This window comes from Leopardus geoffroyi, chromosome B1 (assembly GCF_018350155.1).
Source record: "Leopardus geoffroyi isolate Oge1 chromosome B1, O.geoffroyi_Oge1_pat1.0, whole genome shotgun sequence".
NCBI classification, from domain to species: domain Eukaryota; kingdom Metazoa; phylum Chordata; class Mammalia; order Carnivora; family Felidae; genus Leopardus; species Leopardus geoffroyi.
Window position 1 is genome coordinate 135771576 of NC_059327.1, and position 27108 is coordinate 135798683.

The following is a 27108-nucleotide window of genomic DNA, read 5'->3' on the forward strand; positions in this document are numbered from 1 at the left end:
TTTTTTAATCTATGAAAGAAGAGGCTGAGAATGATGCAGGGCGGAGATGGTAGAATAGGAACACGAGAAGTGGGGAAAGGTTTAAAATAGCTGTTTTCTTTTCTTTTTTTTTTTTTTCAACGTTTATTTATTTTTGGGACAGAGAGAGACAGAGCATGAACGGGGGAGGGGCAGAGAGAGAGGGAGACACAGAATCGGAAACAGGCTCCAGGCTCTGAGCCATCAGCTCAGAGCCCGACGCGGGGCTCGAACTCACGGACCGCGAGATCGTGACCTGGCTGAAGTCGGACGCTTAACCGACTGCGCCACCCAGGCGCCCCTAAAATAGCTGTTTTGAAAACGAGGGAAAGAACTGATTATGGACAAGCCATTTTTTCAAGCCCTGGTGAGGTAACAGTCATTAATTTTTATTGGAATCAGTTCTGGGAAGTTGTTTCTTTTTTTTTAATCTTTTTATTTTTGTTTTACCTCAGTGTCCTGTACTATTGCCCACTGAATAGTTTGAGGTTATTTCCTCCTCTCAGACTTACACACATTTACAAAGTGATGATAATGTGGAGGATAGTTAGGACAGTTGTTATTCTCGGATATTAACATAAATTAAGTAATATTCTACATATGTATCCGATGTATTTCATCAGTTAGGCTTCTACAGCCAGCCCACATGAGGCTTAGACTGGAAGAATCATATAAATATTTGTGTTTTGTCTTTTTTTTAAAGTAGACTTGAGATGCTGTATTGCTTAGACTGTTTGATGTAGTTCTCTTGTGTCCTATGTTTGTCATTTCTTTCAAGTTAAGTTTTTATTTTTAATTTAAAATTTCTTCAAATTTTTATTTAAATTTTAGTTAACATATAGTGCAATATCAGTTTCAAGAGTAGAATTCAGTGGTTCATCACTTACATACAACAAACACCCAGTGCTCATTCCAACAAGTGCCCTACTTAATGCCCATCCCGCATCTAGCCCATCCCTCACCTACTTCCCTTCATCAGCCCTCAGTTCTTTATAGTTAATAGTCTCTTATGGTTTGTTTCCTGCTCTCTCTCTCTCAATCTTTTTTTTTTTTTTTTTTTTTTACCCTTCCCATATGTTCATCTGTTTTGTGTCTTAAATTCCACATATGAGTGAAATCACGATATTTGTCTTTCTCTGACTTATTTTGCTTAGTATAATACATTCTGCATCTATCCACATCATTGCAAATGGCAACATTTCATTTGTTTTGATGGCTGAGTAATATTCCATTATACATACCACATCTTTATCCATTCATCAGTCGATGGACATTTGGGCTCTTTCCATAGTTCGGCTATTATTGATAGTGCTGCTGTAAACACCGGGGTACATGTACCCCTTTGAATCTGTATTTTTGTGTCCTTCGGGTAAATACCTAGTAGTGCAATTGCTGGATCGTAGAGTAGTTCTATTTTTAACATTTTTGATGAACCTCCATACCGTTTTCCGGAATGGCTGTACCAGTTTGCAGTCCCACCAGCAGTGCAAGAGGGTTTCCCTTTCTCCACATCCTCGCCAACATCTGTTATTTTGTGTGTTGTTAATTTGAGCCATTCTGATAGGTGTGAGGTGGTATCTCATCATAGTGTTGATTTGTATTTCCCTGACGATGAGTGATGTTGAGCATCTTTTCATGTCTGTTAGCCAACTGGATGTCTTCTTTGGAAAAGTGTCTATTCGTGTCTTCTGCCCATTTCTTCACAGATTTTTTTTTTTTTTTTTTTTTTTTTTTTTTGGTGTTGAGTTTACTAAGTTCCTTTGTATTTTGGATAGTAACCCTTTACCAGATATTCCATTTACTGATAACTTCTCCCATTCCACAGCTGTTTTTTATAGTTGTTGATTATTTCCTTTACTGTCCAGAAACTTTTTATCTTGATGAGGTCCCAATAGTTCATGTTTGCTTTTGTTTCCCTTGCCTCTGGCAATGTGTCTAGTAAAGTTGCTAAGGCTGAGGTCAGTGAGGTTGTTGCCTGTGTTCTCCTCTAGGATTTTGATGGTTTCTTGTCTCACATTTAGGTCTTTCATCCATTTTGTATTTATTTTTGTGTATTGTGTAAGAAAGTGGTCCAGTTTCATTCTTCTGCATGTTGCTATCCAGTTTTCCCAGATTTGTTGAAGAGCCTCTTTTTTTCCATTGGATATTCTTTCCTGCTTTGTCAAAGATTAGTTGGCCATATAGTTGTGGGTCCATTTCTGAGTGTTCTATTCTGTTCCATTGACCTATGTCAAGTCAAAAAATTTTAATTGCCTGAGTAAAAGCACATAGATATGCATTGCCTTATGTCTCTAAAACAGTGAGTGATTTAAATATCATAAAGGTCAGTCAGCTTTTAACTAATGAAAAGATTGGAAGTTATTTCTGGAACATTGTGACCAATTTAAAAAATATATAAACAGTGTTTGTTGGATTATTATTAACAAACTACAATTGTCTTTAGATAAGACATCCCATCCATTAAGTTTTGAAATATATAGGCATATTTATTTCACGTTCAACCATTTATACACGAACACTCTATTGCTAAGAAGTAGGTTTGATAAAAGAGCTCAGTAGGGCTCTAGAATTCCTACCATGATTGCTAAAAATGAATCATACTGGGGCGCCTGGGTGACTCAGTTGGTTGGGCATCCGACTTCAGCTCAGGTCATGATCTCACGGTCCGTGAGTTCAAGCCCCGCATCAGGCTCTGGGGTGACAGCTCAGAGCCTGGAGCCTGTTTCCTATCGTGTGTCTCCCTCTCTCTCTCTGCCCCTCCCCCACTCTCACTTTGTCTCACTCTGTCTCTCAAAAATAAATAAATATATATAGAAAAAATTAAAAAAATAAATAAAAATGAATCATACTATCAATTTTTGAGACTTTGCTTGATTCGTGCTAAATTGTAAATAAACCATATTGTTGCTACACATGGGCATTCATCTATCTACAGAATCATTTTTAAAACGTGGTCAGTAGGGGCGCCTGGGTGGCGCAGTCGGTTAAGCGTCCGACTTCAGCCAGGTCACGATCTCGCGGTCCGTGAGTTTGAGCCCCGCGTCAGGCTCTGGGCTGATGGCTCAGAGCCTGGAGCCTGTTTCTGATTCTGTGTCTCCCTCTCTCTCTGCCCCTCCCCCGTTCATGCTCTCTCTCTGTCCCAAAAATAAATAAACGTTGAAAAAAAAAATTAAAAAAAAAAAAAAAAAAGTGGTCAGTAGTGTTATTTCAGTATGTGATTTTTGACTTTAAGAGACACACGTTGAGAAATGACATGTGTTGAGTCCTTTTTCTGGGCCAGGGCTCACGCTGAGGTCGTCAGCTGCCTCCTGTGGTCTTTATCACAGTCCTGCAAGGAGGCTGCTGCTGTCCTCCCTCTCACGGATTGTCTGATCTGAAAGATTCTGGCGGAGTCTGAGAATAACTGAATAACGTTTATCCAGCATTCTTAAAAATAATTAACTGTTTTAGTCGTAAGAACAAAAGCTTATTGAGAAAATACTTGGTTTAAACTATTCAAAAACGAATGACATTTTAGTCATCTAAAAATTAACTGCCATTGTTAATTACCATGGCATATGTTATCAGACGTCATTGTGGGTTTTATTTTATTATTTTTTTTAATGTTTGTTTATTTTTGAGAGAGTGAGCAAGGGAGGGCCAGAGAGAGAAGGAGACAGAGGATCCGAAGTGGGCTCCGCGCTGACAGCAGAGAAAGCCTGATGTGCGCCTTGAACTCTTGAACTGCGTGATCATGACCTGAGATGAAGTTGGATGCTCAACCACCTGAGCCACCCCAGGGGCCCACTTCATTTTGTCTTTTAAAATATAATTTTATTAACTAGGTCTTCTTTTAGAAACTTCCCTTGTTTTTGAATTATTTATATTTGAAAAGCACCTAAATTGAATGTTGTTTTTCTTTTTTTATCCCTTACAACTGACCTTTACTTTTTATTTTATCTTGCTTTACTTTTATTTTTTTATTTTTGAGAGTGTGAATGTGAGTGGGGAGGGGCAGAGAGAGGGATACCGAGAATCCCAAGCAGGCTCCACGCTATCAGCGCAGAGCACAATGTGTGGCTCTATCCCACGAATGGCAAGGTCATGACCAGAACTGAAATCAAAAGACGCTTAATCAACTGAGCCACCCAGCTGCCCTGACCTTTACTTTTTGAATTATTGGCTTTAAAGGAAGAATACTCAAGTTTAGAACCAAATGAGAGATCTGGAGTCAGACAGATGAACTATTTACATTTTTACAGCTTTGTGTTTACATATATACAGCTTAGTTCTTATACCGTAATACCAATACAGTTGATATTGGAGAATGTAGCTTAGGTCTGTGCCACGAAGGATTTGCTAAATTCATATCTGAAATAGCTATATTTTCTTACCCATTCATTGGCAAAACTTGGCAGTTACAAGCCCCATGCAGAGCAGATAAGAGTGCATGTTCTCATGAGGCAGGCATATCCCAAAGGAGACAAAGGGACTGAGCCATCTCAGTTTCTTTTCTCCTGACTTTTGGTCCTTCTTAGAAATAAGGAGCATATATGTGTTTTCCTATTTATTTATATTAATGAGAGGAGTCATTAACAATTTGAAATAATACAATTTTATCTTCAGTATTAATTTTTAAAATCCGGAAATTATTCCAAGACTACTGATGGTCATTACTCTGTAACTTAATTTTAGATATTACATATGTTTAGGAAAGAAAACACCATTTTAGAAAACATTATAAAAGTTCCAACCTCTCTTTTATTAATCGTATTTAATACATTTTTGAGTAACTTCACTCAGCAACAAATATATATTGTGTTCCTGTTTTGTGCATGCCATTAAAAAACACTATTAATTTATTCTCCCTGAGTATGTCAGAAATATTTAGGTGAGGAAATGCCAGGAAACTTTCTGTAATCAAGGTGGATATTCAAAATGACTCTTCTGAAAAGGGGTCTGTGCATGCTGTTCCTCTCCTAAGGTGAAACTGTATAAAGTGACAGTGATAGGGTTCATGGGGAGTTTAATTGAGACAATATAGTACTGAGCGATTAAGAACATGGCTTGGAATCAGACCTAATTTTAAATTCTGTCTCCACTACCTCCTGGGTTAGGTTGTTTAACTTCTCTAAGCTTTAGTAGTTTCCTTATCCATACAACGAGGACACTGTATAGGATTTTATGAGATTAAATGGCATTACATGTCAAGTATTTGACTAGTGCTACGCACATTATAAATGCTCATTTCATGGTAACTATTATTTTTTATCAAATTTACTAGACGGCATGTTTATTCCTCACTGCTGTTTGTTTCTTTTATTCTGAGTTATGAATCTCACGTGTGTGTTGTAGAATTCATTTCTTCTGAGTTGAATGTATTACCTGTCAGTCTCTTGCTTAGTTCTCTTCCTTGGCTGATGGGGAAATGGAGAACCAGAAGAATTGGACCTGTAGTTTCTGTGGGTGAGAAGACCCCAGGCCTCCTCTGGCTCCCAGCTCCATATTCTATCCTCTGTAGCACGCATTTTAGTACATGACTGAAGCATTGTGTATTTTCAGGAAATACCATTATTTGTGGAAGGTGGTTGAATACATACCTAATATTTTTAGATTTAATTGTTGAAGTTAATCACAGAAAAACTACTCTCTTCTTTGCAGCCTTATGTTGCACATTTTCCATCTCATAAAAAACATTCCAGCCTCATCAGCCTCTCAATTCCTCACCTACCCAAGTCTCGCATCCACTTGGAGGTCTTACCACAGCTCTTCTCGCTGCCCGAACCCTCTCTCTCAGGCAGTCTGAATTGTGACTTTGTCTCATCATTCAGTGTCACCCTACCATGTCTGCCTCTTCTGAGAGAGACCTTCTCTGACAGCCTTTCCCCACAACAGGCTGTCATTCCCCTCCCATTACCCTGTTTACTTCTTTTATAACATATCACCAGTGTAATTTTCATTCCTAATGTTTGTGTCCTGTACTAAAAAGTGAACTCCATGGGCACAGGAATCCTCTTTGCTTTATTTACCTTTGTATTCACAACTCTCTATTTACCTTTGTACTCATGACTCCAAACATATGCAGGAGAGTAATAAATATTTATGAGTGAATAAATGAAAGAATGAATCACTAGACTAAAAATTGCTTATGTCAAAGAAGCAATAGTTGTTCACTTCAGATTAGCAGATAAGACTTAACTCTTTTTCCATAATAGTGATTTTGGAGTGGTCAGTTCAAGAAAGACCTATCTTTTGAAAAAGTTTCTTAGGGAAATAAAGCGGCAAATAATCAGGATTCGTGTGAAAAGTAAGTTGCATTTTTAACAATGTATTATTCACCTAGCATGAAGACTGCTTGAATAACCATATCCTTATACTAAGCAATGATCTATTTATTTTATGAAGTTGTCTTAATAACTCTTCAGAATAAAATAGCTCTTAATTCTTAGGAACAAAATATATATTTCTATATTCTGAGTCTTAGAAATATTTGCCTAATTTAGGTCAATTTGGCAAAAGACCTAATTGCCTGAGAAACATAATTTTTATAGACAGCAGTTACATACATCTCTGTAGAATGGCTATTCTGCATTATTTAAATTTAAATTTAAAGCATGTGTCATTAGGCTTTTCAATTTCTTTTTTTTTTTTTTTTTTGAAGTTTATTTGAGAGAGAGAGAGAAAGGGGGGAAAGAGATGGAGAAAAAGAGTGGAGAAGAGACAAAGAGAGAGTAGGAAAGGGCAGGGTGAGAGGGAAAGAGAAAATTCCCAGATAACCCCAGTCTGGGGGCTGACAGCACAGGGCCAGGTTTGGGGCTTGATCCCACAAACCGTGAGATTATGACCTGAGCCAAAATCGAGAGTTGGATGCTCAACCGACTGAGCCGCCCAGGTGCCCCTTGGCTTCTCAATTTCTTATCTGGCTCCAGTTTGTTTGTGAAAGAATATGGGTCTTAATAACAGGTGACACAGTTTAGCTGTAAACACACTACGTTTATCAATATCTCGGCAGAAAAAACAATGTATTGAGGTCTTGAAAAGTATAGTTTATTTGTTCTTTGAGATAATGTAAAATTACTCTGGTGTCAAGTTAATGAACAGCCTTTAGATATCCGAACAAAAGTATGTCTTGTAAAATTGATTTGTTCAGCTCAGTTTGAGAGAGGTTATAAGGATAGTATCTGTTGTAAGAATGTAGAAAACATATTTCTGTTATAGGAATATTACGTTATGAATTATATCTTTTTTTTAAGGATCCTTTGAAGGAAATGTTTACACTGGAGTATGAAAATAGAGATACTTTGTTAAATATACGTTTTTCTTACCTAAGAGCATTGTGAACTATGTTATTGAGTAGATTTTCTTTTTTGTATATTTGAACCAAAATTTATGACCAAAACATGGCAAGTATAGAGGTCTTTTGGTCCTAGATTTTTAGTCTCTCTTTTCTCATCCATTTCCTAGGCTTGGCTTTATTTTCTTGTTTTCTTTCTTTCATCTTTTAATTTTTTAAGTGTTTTATTTATTTTTGAGATCGAGGAGGGGGAGAGGGAGAGACTGAGAGGGAGACACAGAATCCGAAGCAGACTCCAGGCTCTGAGCTGTCCACACAGAGCCCAGTGTAGGGCTTGAACTCCTGAACCATGAGATCATGACCTGGCCGAAGTCGGATGCTTAACTGACTGGGCCACCCAGGCGCCCCTCTTTCTTACTTTTAGTTTATGTTCTTATGTTATAGTTTGTGTGTCTTTCAATGCTACTTAAATGTTCTCTGGAATTTGTTGTGTGTGGAGGTGGGGGGACAGCATAATGAACATACATATTTAGGGAACATCCCTGTAAATTAAGGCAAGGTAAAATACAAAGATGAATAAGATATGTTCCCTCCCTTTGTAGTGACATTTGACCAGATAAGAATAAAAAATACTGTGATTAGTATTATAATGGAGAGCTATTATAATAGTTTTAGAAGACAGAATTTTCTTTTAGCTATAAAGAACATTTTTTAAAACAATATTTCAGGATACATCCAGTTATATCGCCATTATAATACCATTTCTTTTCCTATTATCATCGATCCAGGTCTCATTTTCTTGTTCTTTTTGCTGAACCCACACTGGTTTATCTTTAAGAATTATTTATTCCAAAGTTCATGTATTTCATTAAGTGTATGTCATGACCTTATTATTCATTTTCTTTATTCTAGTCTTTTTCCTAACCATCTTCTTTTGGGAATTGTTGTGGTTAGAATTTAGAAATTCTGAGCTATATATAACATGAGTTTAGTGAATTCTGTATTCAGCTTAGGATTTAGCCGTAGATAAATCCCTGCTTTTCACCATCTGATATATGCTAGGTACCCCATCAAAGAACCTTGCCATTTTTCTCTAAATTCTTAATTTAGATCTCCCCAGAGAAACATTATGCTTTCTAAAGTTTATCAGTAAAATTGATTCACATTTTATAGATAACTACTTTTGGCTTTTTAAGATTTCATTTATTTAATTATTCAGTAGATTACATAATATATACTAAGAAATGTGGCTAGGTGTAATTTATTGAAAGAGCTGTATTTTAAACATATTATTCAAAGTAGATGTGTAAGAATACTTTTTGACTTGATTTTTCAAGTCATTCCCCACTTAGAAATGCACAGAATGAAAGACAAAAGTTTACAATGCTTCAGTAAAATTGTTATTTTTTTCATCCCAGGTTTTTGGAAATGCTCCGCCAAATACGATGACAGAAAAATTTTCTGACCTTCTGCAGTTCACAACCCAAGTCTCACGACTGATGGTGACAGAAATTCGAAGGAGAGCATCAAACAAATCCACAGGTATTTTTACTGAAACCAGCAAAAGCTATTTGAATGGGCAGTTTGGTAAAAAAGTGCTATTAAAATTAAACAGAAAATTGACCCAGTTTTATCCACGTGAGTTTCCTTCCCCACCCCATGTGGAATTTAATCCCCTGTCCCTGTTCCCATTCTCATAGTCACTCTCTGCTTTGATTGGTTCAACATATCCCAAGTGGAGCATTTGTACTCAAGGCCATTGTCCTTGGACCTACCACCCCCGTTCCCCCAACAATACTGTTTCCTTCTGAACAAAATCCAAATTCCTATGGTGACATTCAAGGCAAACCCAGGATCTGGCCATATGTATTTTTTTTTTTTTTGTCTGCCTTTTTTATTTCTTGTTTTCTTTTCTATATATCAGCCAAACCGAGCTGCTTATAGTCCCAAACATATCTGTGTTCTTACTTTTATCCTTTTCTTATGATGCTTCACCCAGAAGTGAGAATCATCCCCCATCCCAGTATGTCTACATCCTTGAAGTTTGGATTAAATCATACTTCTCTGACGGAATGTCTTTGACTCCCTTAATCAAAGAAAAAACTTTCTTTTTGGAGCTACTCTTGGTTTCTCAACACACGAGTGTTTGTGTGTGTGTCTTTATCTTCCTAGTAGACCATAAACTGTTTTGGGCCTTTATGACCTGTGATCTACACATACAGTAAACTTTTTTATGAATGCTGCCTGAATAAGTATTCTTATTCATGATTAGGTAATTTCAGACTTCAGAGAGTAACATCCCTTTATTCATGATTAAAATACACTTTCTTGATGTTATTTACCATTAGTCATTTTTTAAATTAGCAATATGTGCGACCGATTTTTATCTTGATTTTGTTTGTCAAGAATATTTTATTTTGTTATTTTGGTTTTGTAATGGTTGAGTGATAGCTTTCTTATTAAAGCATTATATTAGACTGATAAATTAATTTAAATTCTGTTTATAATGTCCCCTTGAACAATCATTTATCTTTTCAGCCCATCAAATTACTATTTTTCCAACAGTAACAGTAATGTTTCTGTTATATAATCTTTTTTTTTTTAAGTTTATTTATTTTGAGAGAGACTGAGAGTGTGCGAGCAGGGGAGGGACAGAGAGAAAGGGAGAGAAAGAGAATCCCAAGCAGGTTCTGCGTGGTCAGTGCAGAGCCCGACATGAGGCTCTAACCCATGAAACTATGAGATCATGACCTAGAAATCGAGAGTCAAATGCTCAACCAACTGAGCCACCCAGGCACCCCTTTAATCTTATTTTTTAATTTATTTTTATTAAAATTATATAGGCACGTAGTTTTTGGTTTTTTTAAAGTTTATTTATTTTTGGAAGAGAGAGGGAGAGAGAGCACGAGTGGGGGAGGAGCAGAGAGAGAGGGAAAGAGAATCCTAAGTGGGCTCCTTGTGGATAGTGAGGAGTCTAATACAGGCCTCGATCTCATGAACTGTGAGATCATGACCTATCCGAAATGAAGTCGGAGGGTTAACCCACTGAGCCACGCAGGCCCCCCCCAGACACATAGTTTTAAGGGTCAGATAGTTAAAAGGTTTACTGAAAACAGGATCTCCCTTCCACTGTCCTTGTTCAACTCCATTTCTCAGTCACTTTTCAGCTCTTTTAATTTTTTTTGACATTTACCTGTTGTGTCTCTAAATAATGTACATTTACAGTATGAGCCCTTGTTTTTTCACATTTAGATACCATCTTGATTTCCCACAAAAGAAAATGAGGCTTTCACTCTCTTAAGCTCACTACCACTACCTGTACCTACCTGCTTCCTAAACCCACCCCTCCAGTATTGTTCTGTCATAATTTGATTACATCAATATTATCTTGTATAGACTGAAAACACTATTTTAAGATGAGCCGTATGGTACGTTGTGGTTTCTTTTCTTAAAAACTTCCCTCCCATCTCCATCTAAGTTAATAATTGCCTTTCTTTTTTTTTTTTGCTAGTTTTCTGAATTTTCATCACACATGTATCCCCTATTTCTAAATGTTTTTCTACATCTCCCCTCAATATGATTGAAAGCATCAGGTAATCTGTCAGTTTCGTCTTTGCAAATAGCTCTTCCAGAACTTTCTGGCTTGCTTTAACCCCTGGTAGTTTCTCTCTAGGCCAGCCTCATAGCTGCCCTTCATACGTTTCCACTCACGTCATCTGGGATGCCTTTCTATTTCTACTTCTTTGGGATGGAGCCTCTGTTTCCTGAATCTCCTGGCATCTTTTTTTTCTCAAACTAACTTTCTCATTTTTAACAAAAAGTTGTCTTAACAAAAATTTGCCTTAATAAAGGCATTTTTCCCAGCAGCTCCCTAAGAAAAGTGCAGGGGAGTTATCTTTGGTTTGGGGTTTTATGTGTGTATATGTGTTTGTTTTTGTTTTGTTTTGTTTTTTAGAGTTCCCGTGAGTGAAAAAATTTTTTGACTATTCCTGTGTAAGATGCTTTCCTTTGTCTTTACCGAGAAAGGTGATGTCTTTAGACTGACAACCTTTCAGGTTACTAGGGCTTAGAACAACACATCACATAGCTTTATTGCTGAAAGGGGAAATTTATAAAACCAGGGGTCAGCAAGAGAAAAGAAGGAGCAAGTCTACCACCTGCATCATGTCACAGAATAGTGCTTGGGAGGGGCGCCTGGGTGGCTCAGTTGGTTGAGCATCCAACTTCGGTTGAGGTCATGATCTCACACCCTGCGTCAGGCTCTGTGCTGACAGCTCAGAGCCTGGAGCCTGCTTCGGATTCTGTGTCTCCCTCTCTCTCTGCCCCTCCCCTGCTCATGCTCTGTCTCTCTCTCTCTCAAAATAAACAAACATTAAAAAAAAAAAAAAGTGCTTGGAAGATCCCTGATGGCTCTGGATTTCTAAAGTACAAGCACAAATGCAACTTTTTTAGTGAAGAAATACACAAACTGCTTATGATTTACGCTGTTTGAGTACTGGATTTGAATATCTGTTAGATGTGTATAGCAGTTGTTTGCAGATGCTAGCTGATTAGCCCCAGGAGACTTTGGGGCCCAGGGGAAGTTATAGGCCCTCCTCCAAGAGAGCGGAAGCTACCAATGTCATGGGAAGTTGAGTTAGGTCTAGCAACTCCCTTGGGGACATAGGAGGGGATGTCTTAGCTGGATCTTTCTCCAGGCAGCCCGAGGTGAACTCTCAGGGTCATTTTGCAAAATCTTGCAGCTTGCATTACATTTATCATGTCCCCCTTTCAGTGGGTATCAGATTCTAGGTTGGAAATCATTTTATGTTCAGAATTTAAAAATAATTTCTCCTTCATATTCTAGACTCCTACGCTGCTATTGAGAAATCTGAAGCTAACTGGATTCTTGATTCTTTCTGTGACCTGCTTTTTATATATATATATATATATATATATATATATATATATATATATGTACACATATACACACACATACATATATATATATATATAATATATATATATATAATATATATATATAATATATATATATATATATATATATATTATATATATATATATATATAAAAGCTCATTTAGGATCCTTTCTTTGGCCCTCCTATTCTAAAATGTCATGATAACATGCCTTGGAGCAGATATTCTTATACATTATGCTGAGTACTCATTGGACTTAGCAGCCTGGGAATTCATATCCTTTAATTTTGGGAAAGTTTCACGAATTGTTTGTGTAATAATATCCTCCACTCAGTTTTCTTTTTTAGTCAGATGTGCCCCTAAGACTGTCCTTCTCATTTTATTTTCTTTTATTTATATTTTTGGTTTTTGACTCTACTTGCTAAGAAAGTTCCATCCATCCCTTCTATGGAGGTTTTTGAGGTGTGTGTGTGTGTGTGTGTGTGTGTGTGTGTGTGTGTGTGTGACATTATAATTTTAATTCCTAAGAGTTTCTTTTTATATTGATGGCTATTCTTTCATATATTCTCTTTTTAGTTCTGTTTCTTTCAGGTTGCCTTTTTTGTTAATTTGCTTTTGTCTGTCTTTTAGGTTAGAGAACTTCCTGGGCCATCTGCTCCTGTGTAAGAATGGAGCCATAGAAAGCTGCTGGGTAGCTCTGCAGTTGTGGGTGGGACTTGAAACTGTGGGCCAGTGTGATCTTGCTAGGTTGTTCTCTTGCCTTTCTCCCCCGAGCTAGGCAGAGTCCCCAGTGAGGAATGTCCAGTTTGTACTTGGAAGATACATGTCTGCCTCTTGGCATTCTAGAAGCCAAGTAGGGGAAAGGTCTGAGGACCCTCAGCATTCAGTGTGTAAGCTTCTATTTGATCTCTCTGAGCCTGCAGCTGTGCCTGGTGTGGTGGCCTCACCCCTGCTCCAGCCCTCAACACGCTCCCTCACTCTTTCTAGTGAACAAACCTCCAGTCTGGTGCCCACATAGTAGGATCTGGGGGTCTCACTGGTCTTTAACAAACTTTCACAAGCCTTCTATGTACACTCCCATGTTTACCTCTGCTTCCAAAGCTACCTGGTGTCACCAGTTCCTGAGTCTCTTGGGGCTCTGTTGTAGTTTAGTTGCTTTTCCATTTTCCCTGCACTTGCTTTAAGATTCTAGAGTTTGCTAAGTCAGTTACCACTAACCCCTCTGCTATTTTAGTATCCAAAATGTTGCTTTCCTCTTTCCTATTCTCTTTGTCCTTATGGGTTTAGGCTTTTTGAAAAATCCTTTTATAACCATTTTAGTGGGTGTATTAATCTGCTCAAGCTGCCATAACAAAGCACCATAGACCAGTGACTTAAATAACAGAAATATTCCTTCCCAGTTCTGGGGACTGAAAGTCTAAGATCAGAGTGCCAGCATGATTGGTTTCTGGTGAGATCTCTCTTCCTGACTGCAAATGGCACCTTCTCAATGTGGCCTCACCTGGAGAAATAGAGCTCTGGTGTGTCTTCTTATAAGGACATTAACCTCATCAAGAGAACTCTACCGTCATGACTGCGTCTGACCCTAATTCTCTCCCAAAGGCTCCATCTCTGATACCAGCATATTTGGAGTTAGTGCTTCAACACAGGAATTTGGAGCAGAAGGGAGCACAATTCAGTCCACAGCAGTGGGGCTTTGGGAGAGAGCAGAGATAAATGCAGGTGCACAACCTTCCATCTTTAACTGGAGCCCCTTGTGGGGTCTTTGGAGCAACAGCCATTAAAATATTTTTAGATTGAGAGACTAAATCTCTTATTCAGACATAGTGGATTGTATTAATTGCTGTGTAGATTTTAAAGTGAGATAATTTTAATTATACTTGCAGTCTTGGAAGCAGGTCCAGTCAAAGGTGGTAAGATAGCTTAAGGTCACCTCCCACCCCTGTCTTCTCCCTTCTCCACCCACAGTGGGACTGCATCCTTTTTATCTTTCCTGATTTCAGTTGTTCCTGTAGAAGTGAGAAATTGGTCTTAAATATAAGATTTGTGTGTTTTATGCATTCTTAGCTATTTTAAACAGGTAACATGAAGGGAAATTGTTCTGTTCTGTACTGACTCTTGTCATTGCATTTTCTTACTTGAGTAATATCCCTAGATTAGAATAAAATATTCCCCAAACTGTAACTATGGTCGCTTTTCTGTTGCTGTCTTTTTAAATACCTAATCTGCATGTTTATAGAAAAACGCTTTTCTGCACTGGAGATTTCTTTTCCTAAATCCTGTAATGATTCAGTGTATTCAACATAATGAAAAGTATCTTAAATGGAGTACAAGGTGTATCATTGTTAAATATAGTAATAGTTACACAAGGTGTTTTTAAACTTTTTATTTTGAAATAATTATAGACTTATAGGAAGTTGCAAACATAGCAGGTAGAGCCCCCTGCATTCCTCCTCCATTGATGACTTCTTATTTTCCAGATATTTTTAAGGTCTGTTTTTCCAGATCATGTAATTCCATATAATTTTTAGTTTTAAACTTTTGAAATTTATTAACTTCAGAATCCACTGCATTGAGATTCAATTCAATTTTTGTAGATTTTACCTCCACAAGAGAAACCTTTCCTGATCACCCTATCCCAGATCCTTTATCCTCTCCCCATACCAGCATTTATTCAGTCATCTTAAGTACTTCCTCTAGAAGTTTGTCGTCTGAAAGTAACTTGTTTATTTATTTAATTTTATTGTCTCTTGTGTTCAGCCCTGTATCACCTAGAAGACTCCTTGTTACAGATGAGATGCTCAATAATTTTTTACTGATTTTTGATATAGGATTTCTGTTTGGTTATTTATGTTTTTAAATGCATTGAGAATTGGAGTAGTGTTAGAAAAGCCAGACTTAACTGATGTGTAAGAGAGAAAAGCATTGTTTTGGAGTATCTCCTCCTTCAGTCTTAAAGAACCCTGGCTGTGAGAATCCTTGTTCTTTTATTTATAGTCTTGAGTGTTGGAAGTTTCTTTCAGTCAGTGTCATTATCAAAAATGGGGATTTTGTGGAGATTTTTTTGATCTTTTGATTTTTTCTAGAAAAAAAATCACATTTTTAAGATCTAGGTACATTCTGAATCATCTTAACTTTTATGTATCCCATTCTTATTTTCTGATTGATTTTTATTGCAGTAAAAAAACATATGAGATCTACCCTCCTAACAAATTTTTAAGTGCATAACACAGTCTGCTTTAAGCACAATGTTGTGCAGGAGCTCTCTTGAACTTTTTTATCTTATATAACTATAACTTTATACTCCCTGAACAGTAATTCCCCATCTCCTCCTTCTCCCAGCCCTTGGCATCTTTCTATTTTTTGTGTCTATAAGTTTGGCTACTTTTGATACCTTACATAACCTTTTATTTCAAGAAAGTTATCATTGAAAGTAATTTTGCAATAATTTATATGCACATAATTTTTCTCCAAAAAAAAAAAAAAAAGACAGGTAAAATGAGCCCTCTGTTATTCATTTGAAAGTTGTCTGTATTTGTTGTGCATCATGGCAAGATTATTTTTTTTTAAGACTCCTCTGAATTTGGTGTGAAATACTTTTTATTTTATTTGTTACCTAATTACCACTCATGTAGCAAGTCGTTTTATCAGATCACTTTGAACATGGATTGCAGGTATGTCAGTAGGAAGATATGCTAATCTGCAATTTCTATTGTTTGAATCTGTCCATCAGAAGTTAGTAAAAATGGAAGTATGCAAAATGGATGCACAGACTGATTGATGTGTAATACATTAGGGCATCTTGACAGTTCTAGTTTTCTGTCTCCCATAATGTAATTCTCTCTTGGTTGTTGCCTCCATGTGGCTTTTGTTAAAAGTATGTGGTGACTTTCAACTAATTTGAGAAAATTTATAATTTTGTGGCCATATCAGGTACAGTGTATAGCCTAAGATTTTTTAAATTTATTTTACTTTTTTTTGAGGGAGAGAGAAAGTGTGTGCGTGTGGGGGAAGGGCAGAGGGAGGGGGAGAGAGAATCTTAAGCAGGCCCCATGCTCCATGCTCAGTGCGAGCCTAACCCAGGACTAGATCCCACAACCCTGGGATCATGATCTGAGCCAAAATCAGGAGACAGATGCTCAACTGACTGAGCCACTCAGGCACCCCTAAAGATTTTTCCTATTGTAGTTATTTGTTAAGTTCAGCTATGCAATCTGCTTAGGTCTAAGGGCACTTGGTCACTTTAAATCACTGAAGCAAAAAATCTCCACCCATCTAAAAATAGTATTTTCAGGTTATTTTTAATGACGTTGCTGCATGATAGGTGCCGCTGTTAAATACAGTGGTGTGATCTCCTATGGGCAGCGTCCTGGTGATGGGAGAAGCTGGTTAATGCTGGCCACAATTGGTGTCTTATACAGCATCTTGTGGCGGGATTAGTATACTGTAGTAAATCCCCAAGTAGACAACCCGGCCTCTTTTTTTAAACAGAAAAACAGTGTGTCCCGCTGTCCTCCAAGGATTTCACAGCCACAACACCCTCAGGTAATTTCATTCCCAGGTGTGGTTATGTATCATCAAATGAAAAAAAAAAAAGCATGGAAGCTATCTATGAGTTCTAATACTGTTTTTCTGACTAACTTTTGGAAGTTTTTTGGGGATGGGAAGGAGTTTATAGGGCTTGGTTTCTTCATTAATGAAAAAAATGTAATGATACTGTTAACATGTCTCACATTATCATCCTGTTGCATAAGTTTGAAAATGTGCTTTAAATGCAAAAGAAAAATTGAATCGCACTTACTGTTAACAAGTTTTGCATTCTGATTGTTCTGAATATTTTCTGACTGAAATCACTTATATTCTCTATTTAAATTTCTTTTAAAATTGTCTACCTTCTAGTCTTACTTAATCTAATAATGAGCTCTACTAACTCCATTTCTGTATTTTTCAGTTAACTATATGTATTGAAATGCAGTGTGAAAGCTAAAGCTTGAATCAAATGATTGGCAACTCTCAAGATGGGTTAATATGTTCCTTTCATTAACTCTTATAACCTTAAATCATTTAAATTTGTATTTGTTAAATATTAGCAAAATTAAAAGATCCTAATGCAGTATCTTTTTTTTTTAACTAGAACTGTTTTTCTTTCAAAGTTTTAAGAAACTATAATTTACGTAGGTTTAGTTTAAAATTACTTTCTAGTATATATAATTTTTTAAAGATAGCACTTGATGTTAAATACTTTCTCAATGAGCTTCTTGACTCATTTAAATACAAAGTAGGAGATCCCATTAAAGTGTTTTGAATGGCAACATACTGAAATAAGTAGGTGAGAGTAAAATTGTTCTTATGAATACATTTGTTATGTAAAGATCTTTTGTCATTGAGATCTTCTCCACATTCCTCTCAAAAAAGAGTAGTTGTTATTATTAAGTTGGTAAAGTTGTTAGATACTATTAATAATTACACTGTCTTGATCTTTTTCACTTATTTAATCAGCTCAGCAATCCATTGAACATTGAGGGGTTTTTTAAAAATCTATTATTTGTCCTTTCTTATCTTGAGGAATACCTATATTTGTTGTCAACCGAAAGAAGAGAAACCACAAATGCCCACTATTACTCAAATAGAACTGTTGCAAGCCAAGAGTACATTTTTGGTGTTTTGGTTCTTAAAATAAGTATTAGCATTCATTGTTTATAACTGACAACTTCTTGAATAGCAGAAAATACATCTTTGTCCAATTTTCTTTTAACATTAATAGTGTTACGTTAAAAAACATGGGTAGTATTCAGTTTCACCCAAAACGTGTCTTATCTATAGCTCACTAGCTTTTGTACCAGGAAGGTAATTTTGTCTCTTGAAGTCACTTTAGTTCTCCACCATCCGTTTTCTTTTTGCCTTCTGTCAGAAGCATAGGTGGTATTGACCAGTTCCGGTTTTGTTGTTGTTGTTGTTGTTATTGTTGTTGTTGTTGTTGTTATGAAATAGAATTTTGTTACATTGATTTCAGTGTGGAATAATCCAAAGACTGCAAGTAGCTTTTTAGTATGTTGAGTTAAAAAATTGGAAATACACAGTTTGACACCAAAGCTGCCATGGAAATGAAAGCATAGCATGTCAGCCTTTGACAGTTTTACTCACTAGAAAGGAGTCGTCTTCCTTACAGGAGCGTTTAATTCCTAGCAAGGAAGAAGGGCTTATGTTACATAACAAATTGGTCCATTACAGGTTTGCAAGAAAAATTTGCAGATCAATTTTTAACAGTGATCTCAAACCACAGTTGCCAAAGAATGTTTCTCAGTGGTATTCTTTTATTTGTTTTGCTCCGTCTCCAATGAGAGCTTCCCAGTTTAACCAGCCTTAAGCATTGCTTTCTTCATATTATTACTCCCCTTTTCAGAACGTCCAGGAATCTCTCTTATCCATAGTAATTCAGGCACTCTTGATGTTCCTAACAAGTTGAGACCGTCCTTCTTTGATCTCCCTGGGTTGATTTATTCACTCGTTTAACAGATGTGGATTGAGCACCCACTTAGTGCCAGTGACGTGCCTTACACTAGGGTCTGGCAGTGAGTGAGGTGGACCAGGAGTCTGCTCCCATGGTGTTTATTTTCTAGAGAGGGAGGAGAGGCTACAAATCAGTGAAAATGTGAATACAATAATTTCAACACTTTTAAGATATTGAAATATTAGAAATAAGCCAGGCTTCTGTTGGCTTCCGTTTTTCAGTAATTTTTTTTTTTTATCACTGTCTTTATCTCTTATAGGCTAGACAGGTTGGATTTGAGTGAAAGTTCTGTCACTGACTAGCTGTGTGGCTCTAGGCAAATTACTCATCCTCCCCATTTCTCAATTTGTATTGTTTAAGGGGTATAATACTAGAAAATAACTCATAAGGTTCTTGTAAAGATTAAATAAGTTAAATCTTCAAATACTTAAAAGAGTGTTTGTTATACAGTTAAGACTTAGTAAAAATAAGCTATTTAAATTTTTTTCCTACTAAAATATTCTTTCAAATGGAAGTATATAAAGATAAAATATGCCCAGCCCAGCATTGTATGTAAGTCTTGTATTCACTCAATTATTTGATGACATACTTTTATCTTGATTGTCTTAAATGGAAGAAAAGATACCTGTAAGGCAACCTAAATTCTGTTTATTCTGCATTTTTATGATGTGTGTTAAGTGTACATTAGCAACTTACCAGGTTGGTTTTGGTAAGTGAACAGATTGCACACCTTTTCTGACAACTTTAATTCATCCCATATATTGATAGAAAAATTGATGGACTCTGTGCTGATGAAATGAAGTGCACAGTTTAAGGATTTGTCCATTTATCCTTACCTCTAAAGGCGTAATCAACTGAATTTACGTTGACAGATTCTTCCAACAGTGCAGTTCTGTGACTGACACTCACTGTTCCTACTGTCAGCTGCTGCTCAGGTCACCCCTTGTGTGTATCCCTGGGGCAGCCTCCTGATTTATTCCCTGTCCACCAGAGTCTCTGCCCTTCCAGTCTGTCTTATACTCACTAGTGAAGAGTCTTAGAGTAATCCTTTTATCATCTACTTTGCTCAGGAAACTACATTTACTTTCTCTTGCCCAGAGAGTCAAATACAGCCTTTAGATTACTTTCCTTCATAATTTGACTTTAATTTTCTACCACTACTGTTGATAGTAGACTCTAATTCTCAAAATGCTCTTGTAGAATATTAACCCAGTGTTATTAAAGTTCTTTGTCTTGATCTTACATATTAGGCTCAGTCTTCTATTTACACTTTTGTTTTAATTCTGTGCTTTTAATCTCTCTGTTCCCTGCTTTCCCTCCCACTTCCTAGACAAACATATCCTTGTTTGCCAGGTACGTTTAGCTCAAATTTTACCTTTCTCATGACTCTTTTCGACTAGCTCATGATGTAACTGTCCCTATAATATAGAGGTTGCTTTCTGTGTTTCTGTATTAATATGATAATAATGCTGTAAGGGCCTAGATATACCATTAAAATATTGCTCTTTTTCACATAGTTTACATAGAGCATGTAATAGTGCTGATTTTAAAGCACATGCTTCGTAAATGATCATTTTTTGACAGGTTATAAGGAAGAAGTTCTTTATATACGATTTTCCCCCACCTCATGGCTTTCCTTTGGTTTTATAGAAGCTGCAAGTCGGGCCATAGTCCAGTTCCTAGAAATCAATCAGAGTGAAGAAGCCAGTAGAGGTTGGATGCTTCTGACAACAATTAATTTGTTAGCATCCTCTGGTCAGGTAAGTTCTTTGTTTTCATGTTTGATAACTTGACTTCCTTTTTTATCCTCTTGGAATTTTGTGAAACTAAATGTATCATCATATCCAAATAAGATTTTATGGTAATCATTATATTCTTAATCCTTCTAACATATGCTGTCATCCTTCTCACAACATCTCATGAGGAGGTTTATGTTACTACAAATTTTACACCTGAGGAAATGCCTAACTTGAATGGTGTATTTCGTCTTTGTCATAACACACAGAGAGCATGATACCATTAGTACAGCATGTGGGGCACAGCAATGGACTTCTGGGACTGTAGGCCGGTAGCCTGGGAGCTCTGGCTCCATCTGGCCAAAACCAACACTTTTGTAACCCACATCAGGGAAATTGCTTTAGAAGAATCATCTGACCTTACTTCACTAATAAGGAACAAATGACATGAAAAATATTTGTAAATTCTTCTAAATTTTATGGAAAATAGGGGAATAGTGACATTTTCAGGATAATATATATTCCCTTCCCACTTGATTTATTCTGGAGATTCCTTTTATTCCCCCTCTCTAAACCACCTTTAATCATCTGCCATAATTTCTGTTGCATGTACTCAGTTACCAGCTATTTGGATACCTGACTTTTGGCCTGTGATGTTTTGGGGATGAAAGAACTTGATTCAGGGGCACCTGGGTGGCTCAGTCAGCTAAGCATCCGACTCTTGATTTCAGCTCAGGTCATGACCTCACAGTTTGTGGGATGGAGCCCTGCAACAGACTTTGTGCTGATAGCGGGGAGCCTGCTTGGGATTCTCTCTCTCACTCTCTCTTTACTCCTTGACTTGTGTGCATGTGCTCTTTGTCTCTCTCTCAAAAAAAAAAAAATAATGATAACCATTAACAACAAAAAAAAGAAAGATGTGTTTCACCCTTCTAAAACTCAGAGTAGAATTACCTATCAAAGTTAGTACCAGTCTTGAGAATGGTTCTTGTCTAAATTATGATTCAAACAACTCACATCATTTAATAATGGAATTTACAGAGGTGGCTGTGACATGAGTCATATACCTTGGTGGACCACAGCAGAAACGATGCATATTTCTTAGTAACCATATCCTGAAGCTAGTCATTAGCCTAAAGTAGTAGCACTTAGGCTTTTTTTCCCCTTAGAATAATGTTTCCCTTTTTTGTTTGCTGGTTTATGTTTGTTTGTTTCTTAACATCACAAAAGGAATCAGACCAAGTTGCTCTGATGTACCTGGGACTTGCCAGATTTCGGCCCAGAAGCCCCACATCCCAGACAACTCCTAAATTCTGGGCAAATGGAGATGTTTATTTATCCTATGTCACCTTCAGATAGTCCTAAAGTGGCCAACTGTTTCCATGTATCTGTGACCATACCAAAAACCTATCAAAATACCAATTCTATTTGCTATTGATGCTAGCTATAAATGCCACCATATTACTGTACCAAAATTTGGTTTGGTTTAAAATAGCATGTAAAATAACCATTTTTAATGGTGATATTTCTAAGTCTTATTCCTATTCTTTGTTGATGCTGTCTTTCTCAGGTGTGAACGGAAAGTGTATCCTACCAGAATATCTGACACATACTAGAAAGTCAGGAAATGTGGATTAACCTAATCACTTTTTTAAAAAACATTTTTTTAGAGAGAGAAAGAGATCGTAAGCAGGGAGTGGGGTGAAGAGGGAGAGAGAGAGAATCTTAAGCAGGCTCCACCACCCAGTGCAGAGTCCGACTCAGGGTTCGACCCAATGCAGGGCTCATTCCCACAACCCTGGGATCATGCATGATCTGAGCCAAAATCAAGAGTCACATGCTCAAATCGACTGACCCACGTAGGTGACCCTTAACCTAATCACTTTTTTAAAAATTACAAATGTTGCCGATTATCAGTTTGGATACCAAGTTATGCTTATACTCTGCTATAAAATGAAACTGAAAAATCATACCAATTTGCCTAATGAAAACAGAAAGCTAGTAATAATCTAACTAGAAAAAGGTATTTTAAGAGAAAATTTAGTGCTCTATATTTTGAGCTGACTTTTATGTTTATATACCATTTTCTGTTGATAGCAGTGAGATACAGAGATGACTAAAACGTCCTGAATCAACATGTAGATGACAGAGATGGAGTGAATGACAGTACTATAAAATGCAGTCATGGGATATATGTACTGCTATGAAAATAGAAATGTGAGAGTTATAAATTTTGTAGGTGAGGGAGGGAGGAAAGATGAGGAATTAAAGTTTCAGACATGGGCAGACATTTAAACTGAGCATCAGATGTATAGAGACATGGGGTATCTAGAAATAACCAGTCATGGAACAGCAAAAGGTTTTTGAAATATTTAGAGGCAGGAAATGTTACTGGATGTTTAGAATAAGGACCATATCATGCAAGGGATTGTTCTTTGGGTCCTCTCACCTCTCTATCACCCTGCTACTGCATTAGTTCAGGCCCCATCTCTCATATGGTTTTCTGTATTAGTTTCCTAATGACCCTGGCCTTCTTGCTCTTTAGATCTAATTTAGATCTGTATAACCACCAGTGAATTTTCTGATATCTGGTTCCATTACTGCTTTGTAACACTTCACTGGTTCTCCAAGGCCAGCAAAATAAAAGTCAGACCAGAGAGGGAGACCATATGATACATAGGTCCCTGGGCATATACGCTTGTGGACCACTTAACCAGCTTTAACTAAGGCAGGGTATCTCAATTATGAGCCTCAATTGCTTCATGTATAAAGTAAGGATCATACAGTAATAGAATCTACCTTATAAGGTTGATGGAAGAATAAATGAGATAATTAAAACGCTTAGCCTTATGCTTGTTTCATAATTGATACTCATTAAAGATTAGACACTATTATTGTGGCTTTTTAGGAGTTAACAGTTTTGGACTCAGGTTCCTGAAACATAGTGTGTCGTATAGTTCAACCTTCTATGTATCTTCAGTGATCTTTCCCCTCTTAATTTCTATACTTCTCCTCTTCATTCCTGGTAGTGTTGATCATTCCTTTTTCGTAGTTATTGATAACCTGTTTCTGCTAATAGACCACAGTCTTCTGAAGGGCAGGGGTACTTTGTCGTTTCCTGCCCAGTTCCCAACATACTGCCAGACATACCCTATGCATTCAGTGAATGTTTGATTAAAAAGTTGATTAAATACAGGTGACAAGGTGACACCAGCCTGTTGATCTCCAGTGTATGAAACTTTTTGTTCCAAACTGGACCATGAAAAAAATTTGGCAATTATTATAGCATACTTCTTAGGAATACTGAAATTTCACCATAAGAAGGTGGACTTTCTTCCTCTAGAAATTGTTGAAAATAATACACAGATTTTTCAGTGTTACCTGTATCCTTCAAGTGTCCTTCCAACCCCAAGAATGTTTAATAATAATAAAAGTGATAGCAAAGCAACTACTAATATATAACTTAGTGCTTAATATATCTCAGATTTGTTATATAATGCTTACATTAACTCTAAGACCTATTATTATATTTATTTTATAGGAAAGGAAACTGAGGTCCAGCAAAGTTAGTTTGCCCAAGTTTATGGTTGAATTTCTTTTTTCTAAATCCAAAAGTTCATTTGCTTTGAAACATGCTGCCTTTTAATAAAAAAAATAGCAAATCTAATAAATAACAAACACATCTCAATACACACACACACACACACACACACACACACATATGTATGTATTTTTAGAGAGAAAGAGTGAGTGCATGTGTGTGAGTGGGAGAGGGTAGAGGAAGAGAGAGAGAATCTTAAGCAGACTCCATGCCCAGTGCCAGGCAGCAGGGATGGGTGTGATGCAGGCTCTATCTCACCATGGTGAGATCATGAGCCGGAATTAAGAGTCAGACGCTTAACCACTGAGCCACCCAGGAGCCCCATCTCAATATCTGATTAAAGCAGATTTGTCCAAATGGAAAATGAGTATTTGTCAGCATGGAGTCATTTTTTAATTTTTCAGGCATTTAAAAAGTTATTTTGATACATAATTTTCTGGCTTAAAATTTGTGAGTTAATGATTTAAATTCTGGATTAATATTTGTGAACTTACTTAGCTGTTCCAATTATGTCTGTCTGTCTCCCTATTCACTTATTTATTGGTTTGTTTTCCAGAAAACCGTGGACTGCATGACAACGATGTCAGTGCCTTCCACCCTGGTTAAATGTTTATATCTGTTTTTTGACCTTCCACATGTGCCTGAGGCAGTTGGAGGTGCACAGAATGAGCTACCTCTAGCAGAACGTCGTGGACTACTCCAGAAAGTTTTTGTACAGGTATGGAAGGTGCTGTTGGCCTGGCCATCAATACCAGTCTATTTAAAGTGAAACAGGTGCACTCCTTAAAGAGATGTTCTGCTTATTCCATTTTTTTTTTTTATAGTATTCCATGCTCTTTATTATTGACTTTATCTCATATAATTGTCACAATTCTTGACTCTGAACATTTCTTTTGAGGATAATGGAACAAGCCATTAACAAGTTTATTTCTCCGAACAGATTCAACTATTAAGCTTTCCTTTGATACAGCAATACAATCTCTAAAATGAACTGCTAAGCAAGAGAAACTTTTATTGACTATCATATTACATTGGGGTAATATTTCTTATAAGAAATTCTGTTTGTTGATGTCTAAATATAGGATTCCTAGCCTATAAATCTCTAACTTGTAAAAGGCAGTTTATTTTAGTGACTGCTGCCACCTCCTCTGCTCCCTGCTTGTAAAATCCTTCTTTACCACTGTTGCCACTGTTCAGACTTTTAATAGCACTGGTGGCTAACCAAGGTTTAAATAGACCTTTGTTAGTTAGCCTAGAAATTTTGCCATCATTTTGATATCCTTCCTTGGGAGAAAATTTTCAAGACCAACGACATGCATTTGGAATATAGTCTGTCCATGGGACTACTATTTAAAAACTTTTTAATGTTTATGTATTTTGTGAGAGAGACACACAGAATGCGGGACGGGGGAGGGGGGGGTTGGTGGCAGACAGAGGGAGACACAGAATCTGATGCAGGCTCCAAGCTCCGAGCTGTCAGCATAGAGTCCAACATGGGGCTCGAACTCACAAACCATGAGATCATGACCTGAGCTGAAGTCAGACACTCAACCGACTGAGCCAGGTATTTTAAAATCACGTTTGACAGAAGAGGACAGATACTGTATCATTATACTTATGTGTATCCAACGTGCTCAAACTCCTAGCAAGTAGAATGCTGGTTGCCAGGAGCTGGAGAGTGGGATAACAAGAAGTTTTGTTCAGTGTGTATAGAGTTACAGGTTTGCAAGATGAAAATGTTCTAGAGATCTATTGTACGTGTAATGAACACTACTGTTACCAAAAAGGATTAAGATGATAGATTTTGTGTTACGTGTTTTTACCTCAGTTAACAAAAAAAACCCTACACCTGTTTGAATCCAGTTCTCTGAAATTATATAACTTAAGATGCAGATTTCTCACCTCTAAAGTAAAGATAAATGATACGTACCCAAAGGGGTTTGTGAGGATTAAATGAAATAATACACAGGGCAATGGTGCTGTGCCCAGGATGTGGTAGACATGACCTACAAGTCCCTGTGATGGCTGCTCTTGCCACCACAGCCACCACCATCAGTGAGAGTAGCAGAGGGAGCACAGAGCAGTGGGTCTGCAGTAGATAAGGTGGAGCTGGGTGCCGATGACGAGTACATCTCACGGTACTGGGGTCTTTGCTGCAGCGCTTTGTGGACGTGTGAGCAATGAAAGGACTGGAGAGAGGGAGACTAAGGCAGTTTTAGAAAGGAAAAGACAGGATTATCAATAAAGAACTAATTCAACAAATACTTTTTGAACATTGGATTTCTTAGATACTTTTTGCTAGTGGCTAGGTAGAATCCATTATCTCATATAACTTGCAAGACAGCCCATGACTTCAGAGGTTTTGTTTTTCTAAAAAATGATGATGAGAGCAAATGGCAGAAATAGGAGTAGACGTTAGGTTTATCTGAGTCCTGAATTAGATTGGGTGAGAAAAGCAATAGAAATGAACAAAGGAGTAAATCCCATAGGAATTGAAGCTGCTTAAGACATTGCTAATGAATACAGTGGGTTAGTCTTTGCTTATTAGACTAGTAAACCCTATTTCCACAAAGCCCTTCTAAACAACTAATTAATACCTTAGACAATAAATGTAAACTGACTTTTATGTATTTAATACTAAATAAGTATAGCAAAGATTTCTTCTAAAACTTAAAAAAATGTTTTCAGTATCTGAATGCAGTGGATGTCTCCAACTAATTGTGGTATTCATTTTAGCATATTGGAACCATTGAATGTTACAGCCAAAAGGAACTTCCAAGAGAATTTAAATGAATGAAAGTCACCACTTACAGTTACAGAAACTAGGGGCGCCTGGGTGGCTCAGTCGGTTAAGTGTCTGACTTTGGCTCAGGTCATGATCTCACAGTTCAAGAGACCGAGCCCCGCCTTAGGCTCTACGCTGACAGCTCAGAACCTGGAGCACTTCGGATTCTGTGTCTGCTTCTCTCTGTCTCTCTCTGTCTCTCTGTCTCTGTCTCTCTCTCTCTCTGCCCCTCCCCCGCTCATGCTCGCTCTGTCTCTCTCTCTCTCT

General features: G+C 37.1%; 1 protein-coding gene across 14 annotated transcripts in view; it reads left to right on the forward strand.

The window, feature by feature from the left end:
* WDFY3 (WD repeat and FYVE domain containing 3) overlaps positions 1-27108 on the forward strand; it is a 279628-nt gene that overhangs the window by 95131 nt on the left and 157389 nt on the right. For 10 of the 14 annotated variants that reach the window (XM_045473462.1, XM_045473464.1, XM_045473463.1 and 7 more), the window contains 4 exons: positions 8710-8833; positions 16700-16753; positions 20370-20479; positions 24613-24774. In XM_045473462.1, coding sequence (XP_045329418.1) covers positions 8710-8833; positions 16700-16753; positions 20370-20479; positions 24613-24774 — 450 coding nt within the window. Of the gene's footprint in view, positions 1-8709; positions 8834-16699; positions 16754-20049; positions 20073-20369; positions 20480-24612; positions 24775-27108 lie in introns of those variants that run through there. The other 4 variants (XM_045473469.1, XM_045473471.1, XM_045473473.1 and 1 more) reach the window with 2 other exon arrangements.